This window comes from Dermacentor andersoni, chromosome 6 (genome assembly GCF_023375885.2).
Source record: "Dermacentor andersoni chromosome 6, qqDerAnde1_hic_scaffold, whole genome shotgun sequence".
Classification (NCBI taxonomy): Eukaryota; Metazoa; Arthropoda; class Arachnida; order Ixodida; family Ixodidae; genus Dermacentor; species Dermacentor andersoni.
In genome coordinates, this window is record NC_092819.1 from 151,744,695 (window position 1) to 151,763,964 (window position 19,270).

At 45.0% G+C, this 19,270-nt stretch overlaps 1 protein-coding gene across 1 annotated transcript; it reads right to left on the reverse strand.

Moving 5' to 3' along the window:
- Positions 1-3,781: 3,781 nt before the first annotated feature.
- On the reverse strand, positions 3,782-15,111 carry LOC140218830 (uncharacterized). The gene is made up of 7 exons (XM_072288560.1): positions 14,969-15,111; positions 14,244-14,404; positions 13,458-13,587; positions 11,893-12,036; positions 10,571-10,878; positions 6,808-7,242; positions 3,782-4,441 (listed from the first exon to the last, which is right to left on the reverse strand). Exons 1-6 carry the CDS (start codon positions 15,092-15,094, stop codon positions 6,810-6,812), a joined length of 1,302 nt encoding a protein of 433 aa, XP_072144661.1. The 5' UTR covers positions 15,095-15,111; the 3' UTR covers positions 3,782-4,441; positions 6,808-6,809.
- Positions 15,112-19,270: the final 4,159 nt, after the last annotated feature.

Here is a 19,270-nt window from a genome sequence, read left to right on the forward strand (position 1 = left end):
ACGTTTCAATCTCGATGACTGCTCCGACGACAGGGCTCGGAGCGCCTCAGAGCGATCCAAGATAGAGGAGAGCAATCGAGAAGAACCAGCCGAACGCAGGGCGCGCACCCTCTTTCAACCAGTCGAAGACAACGCCGCTCGCGAGAGCACTCCAGAGTGCTCAGAAACGACCAGCCGAAGATAGCATAAGATGCACGGCGCTGCAGCAAACGGGGTGTTAGAACTGGTTCACAGGTTGCTTCGATCTCGAAAACGAATCGCGGTGACAGAATGAATGTTTGATGTTTAATGACGCAAGGGCCAGGTATGGCCTAAGAGTGCCATGCTAGTGTTAATTCGCAGTGGAATGAGGGGTTAGGTGAAGTTGATGTGACATAATTGTAAATGGGCCCTAAAAGAGTTGATGTAAATTGCATATCTACGTGTAATAAAATTATGGCAATGACTAATGACGTGTACTATGAACATTAATATGCATTGCCAAAGAATGATGCAATATACAAAATATGTGAGATGCTAAAATTTCCTAGAGCACTACTGCCTCACCAGAGCCCTTGAAACCCAAGGGTCTAGAGGCTTGTGCTAAACAAAGAAAGCTATCATAGCGGCATCCTCTGGTAAGAGAATGCGCCACGAATTTAATGGGCTTGTAACATGTAGCACATCATTCAAGAAAGTGAGGACTGCTTTGGTCTTAAAAAGTGGTTCTTCACCAAGAAACATAGCCGAATGTAGAGGGACGCAATATCGGTATGCAAAAGGAAAGTGTTTCCTCCTGTCTCTTTCGGCTTTCTGACACTCCAGGAAGATGTGGAGGACAGTCAGCCTGTCACCACATCAACCACGGGTTGGATGCTCATTACCAGTCAAGAGAAAGTTATAAGTGCCAAATGTGTGTCCTATTCTTAGTCAAGTGAATAGGACATCTGTCCTTCGTGTTTTCGTAGTTGGGTGCCAGAAACCTAACTTCGCCTTAATTATGTGAAGCTTATTACTCGTTTCAGCTTCCCACAAGCGTTGCCAGTGGCTTCGCAGTTTCTTTCGTAGGAAAGGTCTGCGGCAGGGACAGCAGCAGAACGAATACCCTGCGATGCTATTGTTTTGGCGATCTCGTCACCAAGCACATTACCCTCGATTCCTCTATGGCCAGGAACCCAGCATATTACTACATGTGTATGCGATAAATAGACATTGCATAAGAGTGAGTAAAGTTCATTGAAGACAGGATTTGTGTGCTTTTGTAAAGAAATGAGTGCTTTTACAAGACTTAACAAGTCTGTGAATATGATTGCTCTGTCAAGTTTTTATTTCTTTATATGTTTTACCGCAGACAGTACTGCATGGGCTTCTGAAGTGAAGATACTTGTCAATGGGTTCAACACGTCAGATTCAGAAAAAGGGGGACCAACAGCAGCGTAAGATACGCCAGCATGTGATTTTGACGCGTCCGTGTAGAATTCGGAGCAGGAGTACTTCGATTGAAGTTCACGGAAATGCATACCGATTTCGAGTTCAGGAGCGTGCTTTGTGACCTCTGCAAAGGTTGCATCACAGTCTATCACCTGCCACTCGCAGGGCGGTAATAGCTTAGCTGGAGGCATTAGGCGACGTTCAAGAATTGGGACATCCATTTATTCGCTAAATTCTCTTACACGCAGTGACAAAGGAAGCCTCATAGAGGGTCTGTTACGGAAAAGTGTTTCACATATCGAGTCGTTAACTGTTGTGAAACATGGATGTTTGTTATTAGAGCGCACTAAGAGAAAATAGGTGAAGCTTATGTATGTTCTCTGAAAATGGAGTGACCACTCATCTGACTCTACGTATAGACTTTCGACAGGGCTTGTTCTAAATGCACCAGTGGCCAGGCGTATGCCCATATGGTGGACGGGGTCTTAACATTTTAGCGCGCTCGGGACGGCAGTGTGACATACCACGGTACCATAGTCTATTCGTGATCGAACTAGGCTCCTGTAAAGATTCAATAAACATTTCCTGTTTATCCCAGGTTGTGTGGGATAGGATATTAAGTTCATTGTTTTTAGACATGTCGCTTTAAAATATTTTATGTGTGGAATGAAAGTAAGCCTGGAGTCAAGTATAGCACCTAGGAATTTGTGTTCTTTGTTCACAGATATTTGTTGCCCATATATTTCTACAGTGGGATCTGCAGCAAGCCCTTTCTTCTTACTGAAGAAACCGCTAGAACTTTTGTTGTGGTTCACTTTAAACCCGTTTTTTCGCGCCACTAAGAAACTTTGTTCAAGCACTGTTGTACTTGTCTTGCACGGACTGTTAAGACTGTAAAGGCTCAACCAGACGTACGCGTTCCAATGCGCTCGCACGCGCCGCACCACGCCTGGGCGCGTACGGCGTCAGGCGCGGAGGCTGTTTCGCGTGTAGGCGCGCGGCGGCGTGGAGACCTACAACCGCTAGAATTTTTGCGCCCGCGCCGGAAGCTGCCGCTCGCGTCAGTAGCATGACGCACCTCACATGACCACGGCGAGCCAACGTCACTTCCGAACGACTCTTCGCGCGACGTTCAGGCAAGCCCGGGCAAGCTCCTTCAGTACCTCCTTGTTGGCTGTGCGTGTTGAGATCGGTCTTCATGGCAGGTACGGAAATTTTCAGCCGTGATGGCTGTATTAATAATGAAACGTTAATAGCCGAAGTGCAATGTCGCCAACCACTGTGGATGGCCTCTCATAAGCAACATAAGGACCGCAACCTCAAAGCGGCACTGTGGAATGAAGTGACGGCCGCCGTCCTGCCAGATATCAACATCCAAGGTAAGCACGAGATTTTGCAGCTTCCACGTGAATAATCGTTTACTAAGCAGTCTTGCATTTCTCTGCGCAGTGGGACTGGAGTTGGTGCAGAAGAGATGGAAGTCTCTCCGTGATAAGTTTCGCCGCATCTTCAACGGCCGCATAAAGACACAAAGGAGCGGCGCCGGCGCCGACGATGTCGAGTCGGTCGACACAGCATGGCCCTTTTTTGAACTGTTGCTGTTTTTAAAGGACACCATGGTGACGAGACCGTAAGCTTGACATTATTGTTGTTGCGAACATTTTGCTGGCCAAAGGAAACCCACCTTGATTACATCTATGTCAGTGAGATGAGGTGCTTGTTTCTTCCGAATGGGCAATTAACCTCATCGTAGAGCGAGATAGTAAGCCTTTTACCGGCTAATAATTTTGAGATATACTTGGCTAAGCCTACTGCCATGAACGATGGTAATGGGCATTTAAATGTAACAAATTTCAGTGTGCAATAAGTGGTTTTTGCGTTGGAGGCGCGTACAAAGGAAGGGGGCCATCCTGTGCTTGGGTATGCACCAGTGGTGCAGCCAGGAATTACGAGGGGAACAGGGTCCGGCAATTAATCAGGGTAGGGGAGTGGTGGGGAGGGGCTTGTGCTCGGTGTTACTACATCCGTATTTTTTGGCTATGCTGATACCCACGCCTGCTCACCGAAGTAAACAAAATGAGGGGGAAAATTGGCAATTCAACGTTTATGCAAGCAAGCTGTAATATACAGGTGGCCTTCATTGTAAATACCACATGCCTAGGCTGTGAATTGTATAGTTTTCGGAGTTATCACAGTGCAATTTCACTTGTGAACAACTAATGGTAAGGGTTTTCACATCTCCATGTTATAGCATGTGGTGCCGCTTCGATCATAGTAATTACCTTAAATCATGAATATGATGTGCATGGCTATGTTTCATGTATGCTTGCCAAATTGCTGACATATATATAAGTTACTTCTAGTATGGCATTTTTACTGCGATTAGACACTTTACAAGGAATATATATTTTCTTTTACAGATACACTGACATGCACGAAAATATTTTGATGCACCTTTACTTATATTTTTCTTTTGCATTTCTCTTTTGCACAATGCATGGTAATACGGATCACATTAGTGAATGACAACTTTAACATTATGAAAGTGCTAGTATTGTTCATAACAGTTTTACAGTGTGTGAGGCTATAACAATAATGAAGAGCAAGAAAAACACTGAAATGGTTTCACTTTGTTTTATTGCAATGTTACAAAACGTCACAACATAGAAAACATGCATTTTTTCCTATGTGCAGCACTTCAGGCAATTATGTAGTGCCTGCAAGTCCGAGAGAGGAGGCGAGCCAGCAGCTGGACACAAGTGAGCCACTAGGGGGGAACCAGCAGCACAGTAGTGCAGAAAGGCTTTTAATGGGCATTGCCCAATTTGAAGACCAGGATTTGGATGAACAATCAGATTTTTCTGATCTGTCAGGCCTGGTATCAGCGTCCCAGGTCTCGTCAGCCTCGACGTCATCCCCAGCGCCAGCCTCAGCATCATCCCCAGCGCCAGCCTCAACATCATCCCCAGCCTCGACGTCTACGGCACAAGGAGCGGCTGCCCCAAGTCACCAGGGAGCCGCTAGCCAAAGACTGCAAAAAAAAAAGAAGAGAAGGCCAAGTGAGGACGCCCTTGTGACTGAAATGGGCGAACCGTCCAAGACCCTTTAGAGGGCTTGCCCTTTAGAGGATGAATTCTATCATATGGCTATGAATATAGGAAAATTCTTGAAGAAAGTGCCAGAGGAACGGCAACTCGACTTTCAGATCGAGTTGCTGCAACTAATAAAGAAATATTCGGAGTGATGAAGGGTCTGTTGCACTTTTCTTAACATGAAAAATGTTTTACTGGTCTTCACCAAGAATTCTAGCATGTACGATCATCACAGAAATGTCTTGAAAAGACAAGGCTTGTTTTCTAGCCCCCCAGGAGATGGCACTATTTTGATATTCTCTCAGCATTGTGCTCATACTGTCTGTGGTAACAACGCAGTTTCGTCGCATGGATTCCCTTTAACGTTCGATTGCCGTATACTGCTTCGCCTTGAATGGCGCCAATTAACAATGCTGTTAAGTGCAGCAGAAAGGCAGTGAAGTTCATGGGCAAATGTCGTAAGACATGTTTCACTTTCATGTTATGAGTGATTCCTATGAAAGAAGGATTAACCAATGTTTCTACAACGCTACAATTACATTTAAGCATTGACAGCCATTCTAAGAGCAAGTAGTATTTTATCAGAAGTTTTCAATGCATTTGCTGGCGTGCACACATCTCGTTCCCCCTTAACAGATAGCAGGCTAGCGGACTTGCTTCAGGCTACATTCGCTGATTTTCCTCAGTTAAATCTTCCTCTCACTGTGAAGCGGATATGTTGTACAGACACAGCCCAAAGTGTGGGATATCTATATAAGCATTCTTAAAAGTGAAGTATCGTGGGATGCAATTGTTTTGAAGGACAATAAGCAATGTTTCTGCATGTATATACTGGTTTTCCTGCATACAAGTAACAAAACAAATAATTCACCATATTTGATCACAGGTTCTAAAATAAGTATACCTTGTCCAGCCATCTAGAGTTAATGCAAAATGAAAGGCCACTGAAAGCAGGAGCTTTGATGTCAGGTGCGAGCGCTTATTGAATTTAAGCATAGCTCTCTCAAAACGAATTAGCTATGCTATGCCTAGGCTCCAGGTTAATTTAGAGCACCTGGGGTTCCTTAATGGCCACCCAGTGCATAGTGCACCAGTTTTGCATTTTGCAGCCGAGAGAATAAGTCATTTCCATTTCATGATTGACAGTGAGCTTCTAGAATGTTTGCATGAATACCTGAAGAATCTGATCATGAAAAGTTACAGAAGAATAAAAATGCGTTAAGGCCCATATGGCAGGCATTACCAAATCATGACTGCCAGGTTACTGCTACCACTGAAACAAAAGTGTGAAAATATTGAATACTAGTGGTACCTAATACAAGGGATACAAACTTGGAGGTTCATAAACCAGCGTGAGTTGATGTGAAGGACCGTACAACGAGCGATGGAACGAAAAGTTAGGTCTAATGTTAAGAGGAAGGCAGGCGGTGGGGTCGCTATACGAGTTGACATTAAAGGAAGAATTGGAGCTAGGCAGGCTATGCAATGTGTAGAACATACAGCCAGCAGTCTATGAAAGTTACAGAGTGTGTGCCAAGGGGAACACAGTCAAGGATGACAGAAAATTAGGGGTGTGATGATGTTAGGAAATGTGAATACAAAGCCTGAAATCAGCTAGCACAAGACAGGAGTAATTAAGGATGCCGAGAGAGGGGTTCGTCCTGTAGTGGACATAAAAAATGGCTGATGATGATTCTCATTTAGCAATGATGCACTGTGGCAGCAATTTTCAGCACAAAGGCAAGAGGACGTGAGGAGACTGTAGTAGGGAAATGATTGGACATCAGTTATACATTCTTAGCAGTGTACTGGAGATATGCATACACCTGCTCATGTTTATCACCATACCATTTGCTTAGAGGATAAAATATGCTTTTCAGAATTACTTGCACATCACCATGTCCAAGTGGATCCCTACAAATGTTTAATTTCTGTTCTAATCTTTGTAATAGATTCCCGAGTTATTTCTGTCACTCTAAAAATATGTACAACCTTTGTGGCAAATGTTATCCCCAGACAATCAGCCTATCCTGCTTACATATTCCCATCAAGATTGCAATGTTACATTGATAATGCACATGTTGTTCATGACCTGGAAGTACTAGGTACCCAGCGTTAAAGGAGGTGTACGTAACACAGAAGCATTGTTGTTACGTGACAAGACAAGTGAAGGGGCACTAGCTTTTTTTTAAAGCTTAACACAACAGAGCCTGCAGGTGTGATGTAAATGTAACGAATAGATTTCTTTACTGTGAACCCATAAACTGTGACATGAGGCTTTAGCCTTGTAACTTTCATAGCTCACCATCACTGAATTGTTAGATGTGTCTGCTCCCGTAGCCGCTTGACAACTGCTTCTTTGGACACCCCAGGGAGATTCCATTGCCAAGGAACCTCCCCAGCACTGCTACAAGAGTATGCTGCGAAAAGGTTCCTGCTGGTTGCCGCATTACCAAGGTAGTTCCTGCAATGTGTTGCCTTTATCGGGAAGAAGTGGGGTTCCGAGTTGTTTCCCGATGCTTGTTGGACACCTTGTCGCCACTGTCCTGCGACGAGGTTACCAAAGCTGTCCTCTGTATCGGTGAACTTGTGTGACTGTGGGTTGTGGACAGTGAGAAAATTGTGCAGAATACAAGCAGCCTTGATAACGAAGTCCACATTCTTCGGTTTCAAGTGGATGGTACGTAGCAGAATTCTCCATCTGGCCGCCGTTATACCAAATGCGTTCTCTGCACAGCGCCTGGGGGAAAATTGAAACACCTTGAATGCCAATTTTAAAGAATACAAATACAGTTGAATCCCGCCACAACGAATACCGCTACAACGAATAATTCTTAATTCCCCGTCAGTATTTCATAGAAATGAATGCCCTAAGTTTCTCTGCACAATGAGTCATTTTTGGGGAACTTTCCGCTTCACCGAAATTTTAACGGTCAAAATCGAAACCGAAACAATTGTTATTGGCAAAAGAGAACTGATTCACGTGAAGAAATGCCGTGATTGTAGTTTCACCATTGTGGTATCAGTTATCAGTTCAGCACATGCCTATGACGTAGGACTGTCAATGCTATAGAAGCAGAGGTGCTCTCGAATAAAGCACATTCGTTCCTGCCCTGGCTTCCTGCGTCGTGGTCTTTCCTTGGCCACAAAGATGGGATGATGCTACGATTCTGAACCAAGCACCGGCGCAGCTGTTGCGGCGCAACGGACGGCTGGGCCACCATCCGAAGGCAAACATTTAAAAATGGCAATCCCTGTAGCTTCGCAACGTTTCGGAAGCATGCCAGAGTTTAACCCAAGAAGCGAGGATATCAAGTCGTATTTCGAGAGGTTTGAAAATTTTGTGGCACTTAACGAGGTTCAGGAGACAAAGAAGTTGAGGTTGTTCTTGAGCGTAATAGGCAGCACAGTGCAGAGAGAGCTGAAGAAAATTTTAGTTCGTGACAGCCCTAATGACAAGACCTTCTCGGAAATATTGTACTAGAACAACACTTCAGCCCAGAGTATTCAGTAATAGTCTAGCATTGCAAGTTCAACAAGCACACGCAGCAGGAAGGAGAATGCTTCGAAGACTTCATGACGGAGCTTAAACGTCTAGAGCGTAATTGAGAGTTCAAGGCGTTTCTGAATGATGCCTTGAGGGATCGACTAGTGGTAGGATTACGCGACCAAGAGACTCGAAGGATATTGTTCGCAACAGAAGGTTTAACCTTTGAAATGGCATGAAAGATTGCGCTCGAAAAAGAACTTGCTGCAAGGCAAACAAAGGAGCTGCATTGCCAGGCTGAACGCTCGACTGACATAAGGGTGGTAAACGAGGGAAAGCGGAAACGAAAGCCAGGCCGTTGGGGCGTAAAAAAAGAAGGGGGCACAAGCAGACCGTTTGTTAAAGCTGCGGGAAAGGGCACAATTCAGACAGGTGCTGGTACCGCAACGCGAAGTGCCGTTCATGTGCAAAGACTGGGCACCTGCAAACGATCCGCCGAGAGCGAAAACGTCGTCCAGTCAACTATGCTGAAGCGAGAGACGAAGAAGTGGATGATTCCGAGACATTTCACGTGTTACTATGCGCGTGAGATGGAAAGCGAGGCTACAAAGTTTCCGTGCAGATTGAAGGGAAGCCAGTTTCTATGCTTTTGGATACGGGTGCAGCTGTCGCGTTGATGCCTGAAAGTGTTTTCAGAGAATGGTTTCCGCGGACTGAATGCAAGCCAAGGTCAGTTTTGAAAACGTATACAGGTGAGCCTGTAAAGCTGCAAGGAAAGGCGACCGTAACCGTTGAGCATAATGGCTGCATAACTGAGCTTCCATTGCATATAGCAGAGGACCAGGGTAAGGCTATGCCTACACTTCTAGGCCAGGATTGGCTAGAAAAGTTGCAACTTGATTGGAAAACCGTCAGTGGTGCCACAGAAAACGCTGGTGTCAATTCTCTGCGCGAAATATTTCTGGAAGTTTTCCGCACAACACCGGGCGGGAGTAGTTTCGAATTTATAAGCCAAAATATCCACAGAACCAAACTGTACGCCTGTGTGTTGCAAAGCCAGGCCTTTGGCTACTAAAGAAATAGTCAGCGAAGAACTTCGGAAGCTAAAAGTCAAGGCGTCTTAAGAAAAGGTACCACCAGCAAGACTCCCATTGTACTGGTTTCGAAGCGTGGTGGCGGAATCAGAATTTGCAGTGACTACAAAGTAACAATCAATCAAGTGCTAAAGACCGATTGTTACCCGCTCCCGCTTCCTGAGGATTTATACTCGATGCTAGCCGGTGGTAAGGTATGTTGTGTGCTGGATTTGTCTTCTGCGTACCAGCAAGTGCCTCTTAGTGAAGATTCTAAGCCACTGCTCACGATAAATATACATCAAGGCTTGTACAAAATTCAAAGGCTTCCATTTGGAATTGCGAGCACACCAGCTATATTTCAGGCCATGATGGATAGAGTTCTACAAGGAATTCCCAATGTCGGGTGCTATATAGACGACATCATCATCAACGGTAACAGCGCAGAAGATTTCTACACAACTACCACAAGCGTTCTCAAGAGACTTAGCGAGCACAACATAACGCTGAAAGAGGAAAAATGCAAGTCTTTTCGTGATTCAGTAGTCTGCCAAGGCTACAAGGTTTTGAAAGAGGGCATCGATCCCTCCGCTGAAAAGATAAAAGCAGTACGAGATGCCCCAGAGCCCAGCAACATCAAAGTGAGGGCTTACTTGGGTCTTCTAAACTTCTATGGCAAGTTTTTGCGGCATTTGGCAACTGTGGTAGCCCCTCTTTATCAGCTTCTTCAATAAGATCACAAGTTTAAATGGATGCAACAGTGCAAGAAGGCCTTCGAAACAACTAAGTAAATGATTCTCAACAGTGAAGTATTAGCCTTCTAAGATGTCACAAAGCCACTCGGACTTAGTTACGATTCTTCCGCTTACGGCTTGGGAGCAACTGCTTGGAAGGTGAGCAACGTGGCTGGCATCTTAAGCAACTTCGTGCTGGCAGACATCGACAACGCCGATGAGACCGGGTTATTCTACGAGATGTTGCTGGCTAAGACGCTCGACTTCAAGGGGCAGCGCTGTCACGGCAGCGAACACAGCAAAAAATGTGTGACCGTGCTGCTTTGCACAAACATGGATGGCTCTGACAAGCGTCTGCCATTAGTCCTTGGAAAAAGTGCCAATCCGCGCTGTTTCAATGGATCCCATAGCCTACCTGTGCAGTACAAGGCGAACAACAAGTCATGGATGACTCGAGCTATTTTCACAGAGTGCATGGTGGCATTCGACCGCGACATGAAGCGGCAGGGCTGTAAAGTTTGCTTGCTTCAGGACAATTGTGGATGATAAAATTATGCCAACTAGCACAAGTTTCAGTTATCTTTCTACTGTCTCTCAAATCCTGCAAAATTATAATGAATACAGTGGAATGCAAAAAAACCTTCCATAATTTTTAGAATTGATTACTGCAATAACTGCAAGGGTGGTCTCCACAAACTAAGATAATCGGTCTTGTATGTTGCTTACTTTGCCTGCTACATGTAATAGTGACATGAGGGATTGAATGCCACATACCTTGCTCGGCTTAGCCTATAGTTGAAGACCCGTCTTTCATCATCAAGCTGCCTGGCTGGATAAGGACGAAGAAAATCCTCTCTCAGCTGAAAAGCCTCGTCGCCTACGAAGGCATATGGTGCATTTGTTGCAGAGCCAGGAAGCCAATTCAGTGATGGTATATCCAAGTCTCCTTGAGTGAGGGCACGTCCAAACTCAGAGTTTTTGAATGTGCCACCATCACTGAGGCGACCCTCGGCTCCCACATCGATGAGGGTGTACTTGCAGTCACTGTCGACCACAGCCATTAGGACCACAGAGAATGTGCCCTGCAATTATGAGCACAAAGCACAGAATCAATACCAGTGCAATAATTGTGACAGCTGCACCACTCTGAATAAGCGCAATATCGGTATATCTCATTGAAGTGCAAAAGCAGCTGCCCATAATGTGAAGCCTAGAATCCCGGTACAACAGTTTGTGTAAAATTTCATCGTAATGTATGACTGAGGAAGTAAAAACATCTCACACCAAGTGCATCCATTCTCCTGTCGTTGTGATTGTTGTCTGCATGACAGTAAACGCTTATGGCATGTACAAAGTAATAGAAAGTTTATTGAGCGACTTGAAAGTAATCACAGTTGTTAAATGGTCTCTGGCAGTAGCACTAATACAAGCACTTGAAATTGTTAAACGTCCTTAGTCACCTGATGCCAAGAATCAATTCTAGAGAAGTAACTTGTTAAGCTCTCACAGCTAACATCTTTTCGCACTTTTTTAAAGTCTTTTTTGCACCTGTCAAATAATTCTGAGGCATCGAGCAGTCATGCTGCTCCCCGTGATCCCTACTGTATATATGAGATTATATCTTGTGATTTATTTGTGTTCATTGCCATTGGTATATAGCAAGCTTTTGTACATTTTTAATAATGCACTAGAATATGTTCACCTTTCTTGATTGATTGTGTAGATGTCCACTGTTATATGCATGCGTATTTTTTTTTGTTCTTGCTGTTCGTGCTTGCTACCACCCTGTATGCTTTGTAATGTTTGTTCTCTTCGCCCCCCCCCCCCCCCCCCCCCCCCGCTATAATGCCATGAGGCGCTATGGGTATGATGTAAACATAATAAAATTCGGGGAATAAAATAGAAAATAAGGCCAAAAGCTTAACAGGATTCTGCTGAACCATTACTTTTTAATAAATGACATTTATGAGTCATTTGTTCTGCTTTGGCACTGAGTATTTGAAAGTGCCTCTCCACCCGTGCAAATACCAATATTACCAGGTGATCTGAGTAATGTGCTCATCTGGTCAAATGCAAGTAAACAAAGGTAATGCTACCTTGTAGTTGAAGTAGACGCTGCCAGAGTTAGGAGGGCTAACAATGGCAACATGTTTGCCGTCCACAGCACCTAGGCAGTTCGGGAACTGCCATCGCATCGAAAAGCCCTGGGCTATCTTCTCCCACTCAGCTCTGCTGGGTACCTAAAAGAGTTGCACAGAATCATCAGTGCTCCACTACACCACACAGTAGCTGATTTGATGTCTGCAAATATGGGATGCTGTTTTGAAATATGATCTCAAAAGTTCGAATGATACATGGGAATGATTTGAGGGGAATACGGCAAAGTTGCTTACAAGTCATATTCAGAAGAAACAGTTTCGAGAAATTTTTTGTGCAGGGGCCAAGGCAAAAAAATTAATGTGAGCACTTTTCTAAGTTACCATTCATGAAAAAGCATGGTGGTGACAGGCGTACTCACTCTTACAAGCCACTCAGTGGATGCAAGGGCAGTGAATTCGCAATTCGCAGTTTCTTTATCAACAAAGCAAAAATAACAAATTGTGCCAGTGAGCACCATGAAGAGAGGAAAGGCAATGAAGATAAATACTGACATAATAAAGATATATGGTTTCGCACTGGATAGTCGCCAATTAAAAATTCTACGGGGCAGACAATGAGGCTGCAGGAGCCAATGTCGTTTAGAAAAAGGTTCACGGTCATACTTGCAGCCCTCGAACAACATCTGCATGATTTCTAAACAGAACAGTCACCCACAAAAGTTTACGCGGCAGGGGTTTCACGACAAAGGGGAGTTTCTGCTCTGGCAAAGCGCAATGCTTCCAATTCAATGGATCACAGTGTAGACAGCAAAATTTACTACGGATCGAAGCTTTTAATTAGAGACTATGTGCACGGGCTTCGCGGAAATGTAGTCATGTGTAGCAACGCACATTGCGGTGAATAGCTGAGTATGTGTACGGGGTGATCATTTTAAGTGTTCCAGAATTTTTAAATATCGTCTGTGAAAGATAGAAGAATTCTTGTCCTTAGGCTGGATTATTCGAAGAGGCAGACGTTACTAGCATGAAAACAGATATTCAACTTATTAAGAAAAACTTGCAAGTTAACTTCCTAACTTTACGGCACATATTGCAATTTCTGAAATGTGCTGGTGATTTTAAGACATATCTTTTTAAAGTTAATCACTCGGATGACACCAGTTTCGAGAAAGTATTTCCAAAGTGTGGGACGAAATACATCGGAGTTTGTTACTTTTGCGTGGAAGAGTGCAATCTTACGGCGAGTTTGACGAGACATATATCTCTAAACTGGTCTCATTCTGAAAATTAATTTAACGTGTACACACCTTCCAAACTCACCAGAGACAATTAGTAAATTGCCATATGTGGCGTAAATTAATTAACTGAGAAGTTGAATAGCCAATTTTGACTTCTCATGCTAGTAATGTCCGCCTCTCAATAATCCAGCTCAAGCACTAGAATTATGTTATCTACACCAGGCGACATTTAAAAATCCCGGGAAACTTAAAAATATTCTGCCCATGTTTTGGTGAAGCACACAAGCAGCACATCTCAGACGCATTATGAAAGCATTCGCTTACCTTCATATAGTGATCCTTTAGTCGTGCCCAGAGGGACCGACATGTGACGTGTATGCACATTCGTGCAGTTTCAATGCCAACACGATATGCAAGTGCGACATTACCGATGTCTTGGCCTGATGCCAGGTAACTGTAACACAGAGAAACAAAATCCCAAAACATGTTTTTGAATATTTGGTTCCATTTATTACCACAATAATTAAGAATGTTTCTTTTTTGAAGTGCTGCTACCATTACAATCTTTAGGTGCCACTTTCTTTCGTGAACAAAGAACAAAAGTGCTCTTGTAAAAGTGCCTAGTATAGTCTAATATGGTACTGCTAGTTGAGTAATTTTTTCTACAAAAATTGATACCACATTTTAATGTCTTCTTACACATGTATCTTAACCTTCCACATTCTATGCCGTTCCGGTGGCTCCTTTCTTTTTTACTTATAATGCCAAGGCAAGCAAGTTCGAGCAAAAATTCCCAAGTTAGACGGGCCTCACCTAGCACTGCTTGTCATAATAGCTTGCAGGTGTTATAAGCTCAGTACAGGAAAAGTGAGAATTAAATTAGATGCTATGCTACGCATAACTGAAAAAAGAAAACGAAAAGACAACACAGAAAGACTTGTACCCAAGTTTCTTTGCCTCATATGCCCAGTTTTGTGCAGCAAACAGCCCATTAGTAAGTATGAAACTAGTCCCACAAGGTCTCCATTTGTAGAACCCTAATTGATAGCACAACACAGGCACTACCCGCTAGTGAAAGCACTACATACGGAGAACTGAATACATACGTACCTTAATGCTATTGCCAGCCGTTCAGCTGGCTCCAAGGGTTCTCTTATGAAGTTCTGACAAGTTAGGTCTGTTACAACAAATGTCAGCAATGTATCAAACATCTGAGGCGTCATACGGTAAAACTTGAAGAAGGCGTGGTCGCCTTCACGCATACGGCGCATCTGTCAAAGGAAAAAAAAAATTAGCTGTGAACAGGTTTTCCAGGCTGGTGCCCATGTCTGTGCAGCAAGTATGTCATTAAGTACGCCATACAAGTATGTCCCACAATGTTTTGGTGACATATTTCTAAAGTCTCACAACTCCTTCATTCTCGTGCGGCACTTAAGAGAAAAGTCACTACACAAGACCTTTCACGATGTCTGGAGCGTGCCAGAATCGGCGAGAGAGGACAGTTGATATCCCCAGCACCACTAGGGCTCGGCGAGTCCGCAACCTACGGACCAGTCAGGGTTCCGTCCTCGATGCCCCTTAGCCCCTTCGGATTATCGGAAGTGCCAGCAAAGATTACTGAATAATGCTACGTTGTTGACATTTAGTACTCGCCCAAATTTCCTCTAAAAAACCAGATTACACAACTGTATGGCGCTGAGCCTATCACGGACCCATTTTTCATCATTCCGACCGAGATTGTAGCAACGACTTCGGTGTCAAGCATGTGCATGTGTATTCGGCAGCTAATTGCCTGGCTTGTTTGCTTCACAGGGAAAAAGAACAAAGTTACTTACTGCTGTGTAGTAAAGTCCTTCTTGCTTGCGTGCTGCAAACACGGGCCGAACCCACCATCGTCGCGGTTGCCGCTGGTACCGACGTCGCCTCCTCTTCAGCATTAGCAGCAACGTCATCATTTTCATGACAAGCAACACTTTCTTTTTTCTAGATAACGGTCTCATGATTGAACAGTTAGCACAAAGGTCGAAAGCTTGCAGCGCAGTTCGAGGTCTGACACACCGTACAACACGCGAGGCGCGTAGCACACGAGTGATGCTATGCCGATGCTGCTGCAGGTTTCGCCGGGCTCACAATACTCATATTAAGTCGCAGTTGAGCTGAATGACCCACAAGGAGTCGTAAAATATGTTTCTGAAATATAAAAACAAATTTTAAGCTAAAATTATTGCGTTTTCTTGCAATATGTAACACATTGCTTAACGTGGCCGTTAAGCGAAGGCTAGACTGCCTTGAACATGGCAAGCTAGCAACACTGCGCCGCCGCGACGAGACGCGCGGCTACGCGCGGCAGCTCGTGCATCGTTTGGGTGCGCGCCCTCTTCCTCCGCCGGGCGCGACGCGACGTCGAGCCAGCGCGGCGTGTGCGAGCGCATTGGAACGCGTACGTCTGGTTGAGCCTTTAGGTTGCAGGATTTGAAACATACTTGTATGTCGTCTACGTAGACGGAATAAAAGATAGATGGTGGTAATGCTTTACGAAGCGTGTTCATTTTAACGACAAAGAGCGTGCAACTGAGTACGCCTTTCTGGGGTACCCCAGTTTCCTGTATGAATGGATGCGACAGTGCATTGCCTATCTTCATCAGGAATGTCTGGTTGTGTAGATAGCTTTCTATGTTTAACATTGTGCCGCGGATGCCCAGCGTAGATAGGTGGCGCAGGATTTCGTAGCGCCAAGTTGTATCGTATGCCTTTTCCGTGTCGAGAAACACGGATAAGGATTGTTTTTGCACCAAGGCGTCGCGAATGTTTGCTTCGATGCGCACTAGATGGTCGGTTGTAGATCATCCTACTCTAAAACCACACTGATATGGGTCAAGAAATTTATTTAATTGAAGGAAGTGTAAAAGTCCACGGTTCATAATTTTTTCAAAAAGTTTGCATATACAACTTGTTAAGGCAATTAATTGGGCGGTAACTTGTTACTAATGTGAGGTATTTGCCCTGTTTCAAAAACGGAACGACAAGGGCTTCTTTCCATGTGGTTGGGAGGTACTCCGCAGCCCACATAGCGTTAAAAAGAGCTAGCAGAGTAATTTGGGTATCACTGGGGAGGTGTTGAATCATGTCGTACATGATCCTATCCGGTCCAGGTGCAGAGCTCTGACATGCCGTCAGGGAGGTGCTCAAAAAGGCAATGTTAAAAGGTGCGTTAAAGGGTTCGTTTTGTCTGTATTTACGGCCGATAACCTTGCGTTCTGCTACTTGTTTGCGTTTCAGGAATACAGTGGAATAATCAGAACTAGAAACGCGCTAAACGTCTGCACCAAGAGCGTCAGCTTGGTCTTCCAAGTGGTTTGCTTCATCGTTCACTAGGAGCAATGGATGAATTTCTTGTCCCTTTAGCTTTGTCAGTCCATCCCATACTTTAGCTTCTTGAGTATATGAATTTAAACCCGAGAGAAACCTCCGCCAGCTTGCCCTCTTTGCCTGTCGTCGCGTCCTTCTTTCCTGTGATTTAACCTCTTTAAATTCTATTAGATTTTTGGATGTAAGATCTTCACTTAGTTTGCCCCCAGCTTTATTTTGCCTCTTCCGTGCCTCTCTACAATTGTCATTCCACTAGGGGACCCGTCTTTTGAATGAAGTGCCTCTTGTTTGAGGAATGAACTTTTCAGCGGCGTCAATGATAAAAGCGGTAAAGTATGAAACAGCATGATACATACTAAAATTATCTATAAAACCCCGTAATATGTGGGTGGATGCCCTAAAACGTTCCCAGTCAGCTGAAGCCAGTTTCCAACGAGGGAAGTGTGGAGGGAAGTCATGTTGGTTTACGACGTTCAGCGCTACTGGGAAGTGATCACTTCCGAATGGATATTTAATTGCCCACCATTCTAAATCAGGGAACATAGAAGTAGAGTCAATGGACAAGTCTATTGATGAGTATGAGTTATGATGTGGATTATAATACATTTTTTCATTCTTATTAAAGAGGCACGCACCGCAGATTAAAAGGAAATGTTCAATGAGTCGACCTCTCGCGTGGCATTGTGAGTCTCCCCACATCGTATTATGAGCATTAATATCTCCCACAAGTATGGGAGGCTCGGGAAGCTGATCAATGAGATTATAAAATACTGTCTTTTCGAGATGGTGGTTCGGGGGTATATAAATGGTGCATACAGTGACCGACTTATTAAAGAGAATGGCCCGAACTGACACTGCCTCAAGGTATGTCTGAAGGGTGACGTATCGGCAAGCTACCGCCTTGTCGGCTACTATTGCTACACCGCCGGAGGCATTAGCCTCGTCACGGTCTTTTCGGAAGATGGTGTAGTTTCGAAGAAAATTTCTGTTGTTAGGTTTGAGATGTGTCTCTTGAACACACATTAACTTGGGATTGTGTTTGTGTAGTAGTTCTATAATGTCGAGGTTATGTCCTCGTACATTCCACTGTAGTATTTGTGTTTCCATTATCATAAATGTGTTTGGTGCTGTGTGCTTAAGAGACGGAGGTTAGCTCACGGGCCCTTTCCAGGTGCCATGACGTGCGTTTTTTTTTGAGCGGTTGGAAGAGGCTCGTCGCTCCTTAGGAGCGCTGTGTTTGTCGTGAAGACCTCGGCACTTTCAACGAGACCTTTGAGGCCACCGGCCCGGAGGTCGATGGTCCCTTCTGGGGTGGTGGAACAGCGTTAGCTGTATCCGCCGAGAGGGCAAATGGCGTTATTTCCGGCTGATTGTGTGTGGGCCGGACAGCCGCCGGAAGCTGTTGTGTTGCTGCCCCCTGACGCGTCACTTCGGCAAAGGTGCTCGTTGGAAGGAAGGATACCCGCCTGCGTGCTTCCTTGAAACTTATGTTTCCTTCTACTTTAATTGTAACAATTTCCTTTTCCTTTTTCCAAGATGGGCACGACCGCGAGTATGCAGCGTGCTCCCCATCACAGTTTACACAGTGGAGAGAGTTATCACAAGATTCAGTGGTGTGCTCATGAGCAGTACATTTCGCGCAGGTTTGGCGGCCTCGGCCGCTCTGTGAACTGTGACCGAAACGCTGGCATTTGAAACATCGCAGGGGATTTGGCACGTATGGCCTAACATGGAGCTTGATGTACCCGGCCTCGATGGACTCGGACAGGACACTTGAATTGAAGGCGAGTATTAGGCGTTTGGTCTCGATTTCTTTACCATCCCGCTTTATCTGTATTCTTTTCACATTGACAAGATTCTGCTCACTGAAGCCCTCCAAGAGCTCTGCCTCTGTCAGCTGAAGCAACTCATTGTCTGAGAAAACGCCGCGGGTAGTGTTTATAGGGCGCTGCGGAGTTACTGTCACTTGAACGTCCCCAAGCGGCACTAGATTGGGTAACCTTTCGAATTGTTTGAGATCATGGAGAGCACCACTTGCCATCCTTGATGCCTTAACCTGGACCAAGAGCCTCAGTTAAAGACTTTGAAACTAGAAATGGGGAGATTGTTCGTTCTTGTTTATCTGATCTTTCCGAGTGAATGACGGGAAATCGTGGGAAGTTGGGTCTTTGACGTCCAAAGAACTGTAATACATCTTCGGTGCGCCCGTTTTTCTGAGGGAGATCAGGAATGGGGGGAAGGAACTTGTCATAGAGGAATGTACTTTTCGGCAATTACGCCAGCCACCCACCATGGAGCCCTACAAGGGGACGCTACAGGGACTGTAAAAACAGGTCCTGCAAACGCCAGCTGTACGTTATCACTATAACCAAATATGAATTAACCTAGGTTGGCTATTCACACAAGGTTAACCCTTGCTGCCAGGAAAAATTGGAAGTAAAGGGAAGCCAGGAGAAGACATGAAAGATGGAAAGTGAGAGGAGACGAAGGTTGGAGGGAGAGAAAGAGAGAGACACGAAAAGGCAACTACCGATTTCCCCCGGGTGGGTCAGTCCGGGGGTGCCGTCTACGTGAAGCCGAGGCAAAAAGGGTTGCCTCCGCTGAGGGGCCTTAAAGGTCCTGACACTCAGCATCGGCTCAACCCCTAGGAACACCTTTCCCGCAACACGGCTAAGCCACGCACGGTTAATTGCGGGAGGGTCCAACCCTCGCATGCTCGGGTGCGAGGTGTCGCCACACACCAAATGCCTGCTGACGCAGGCAGACTT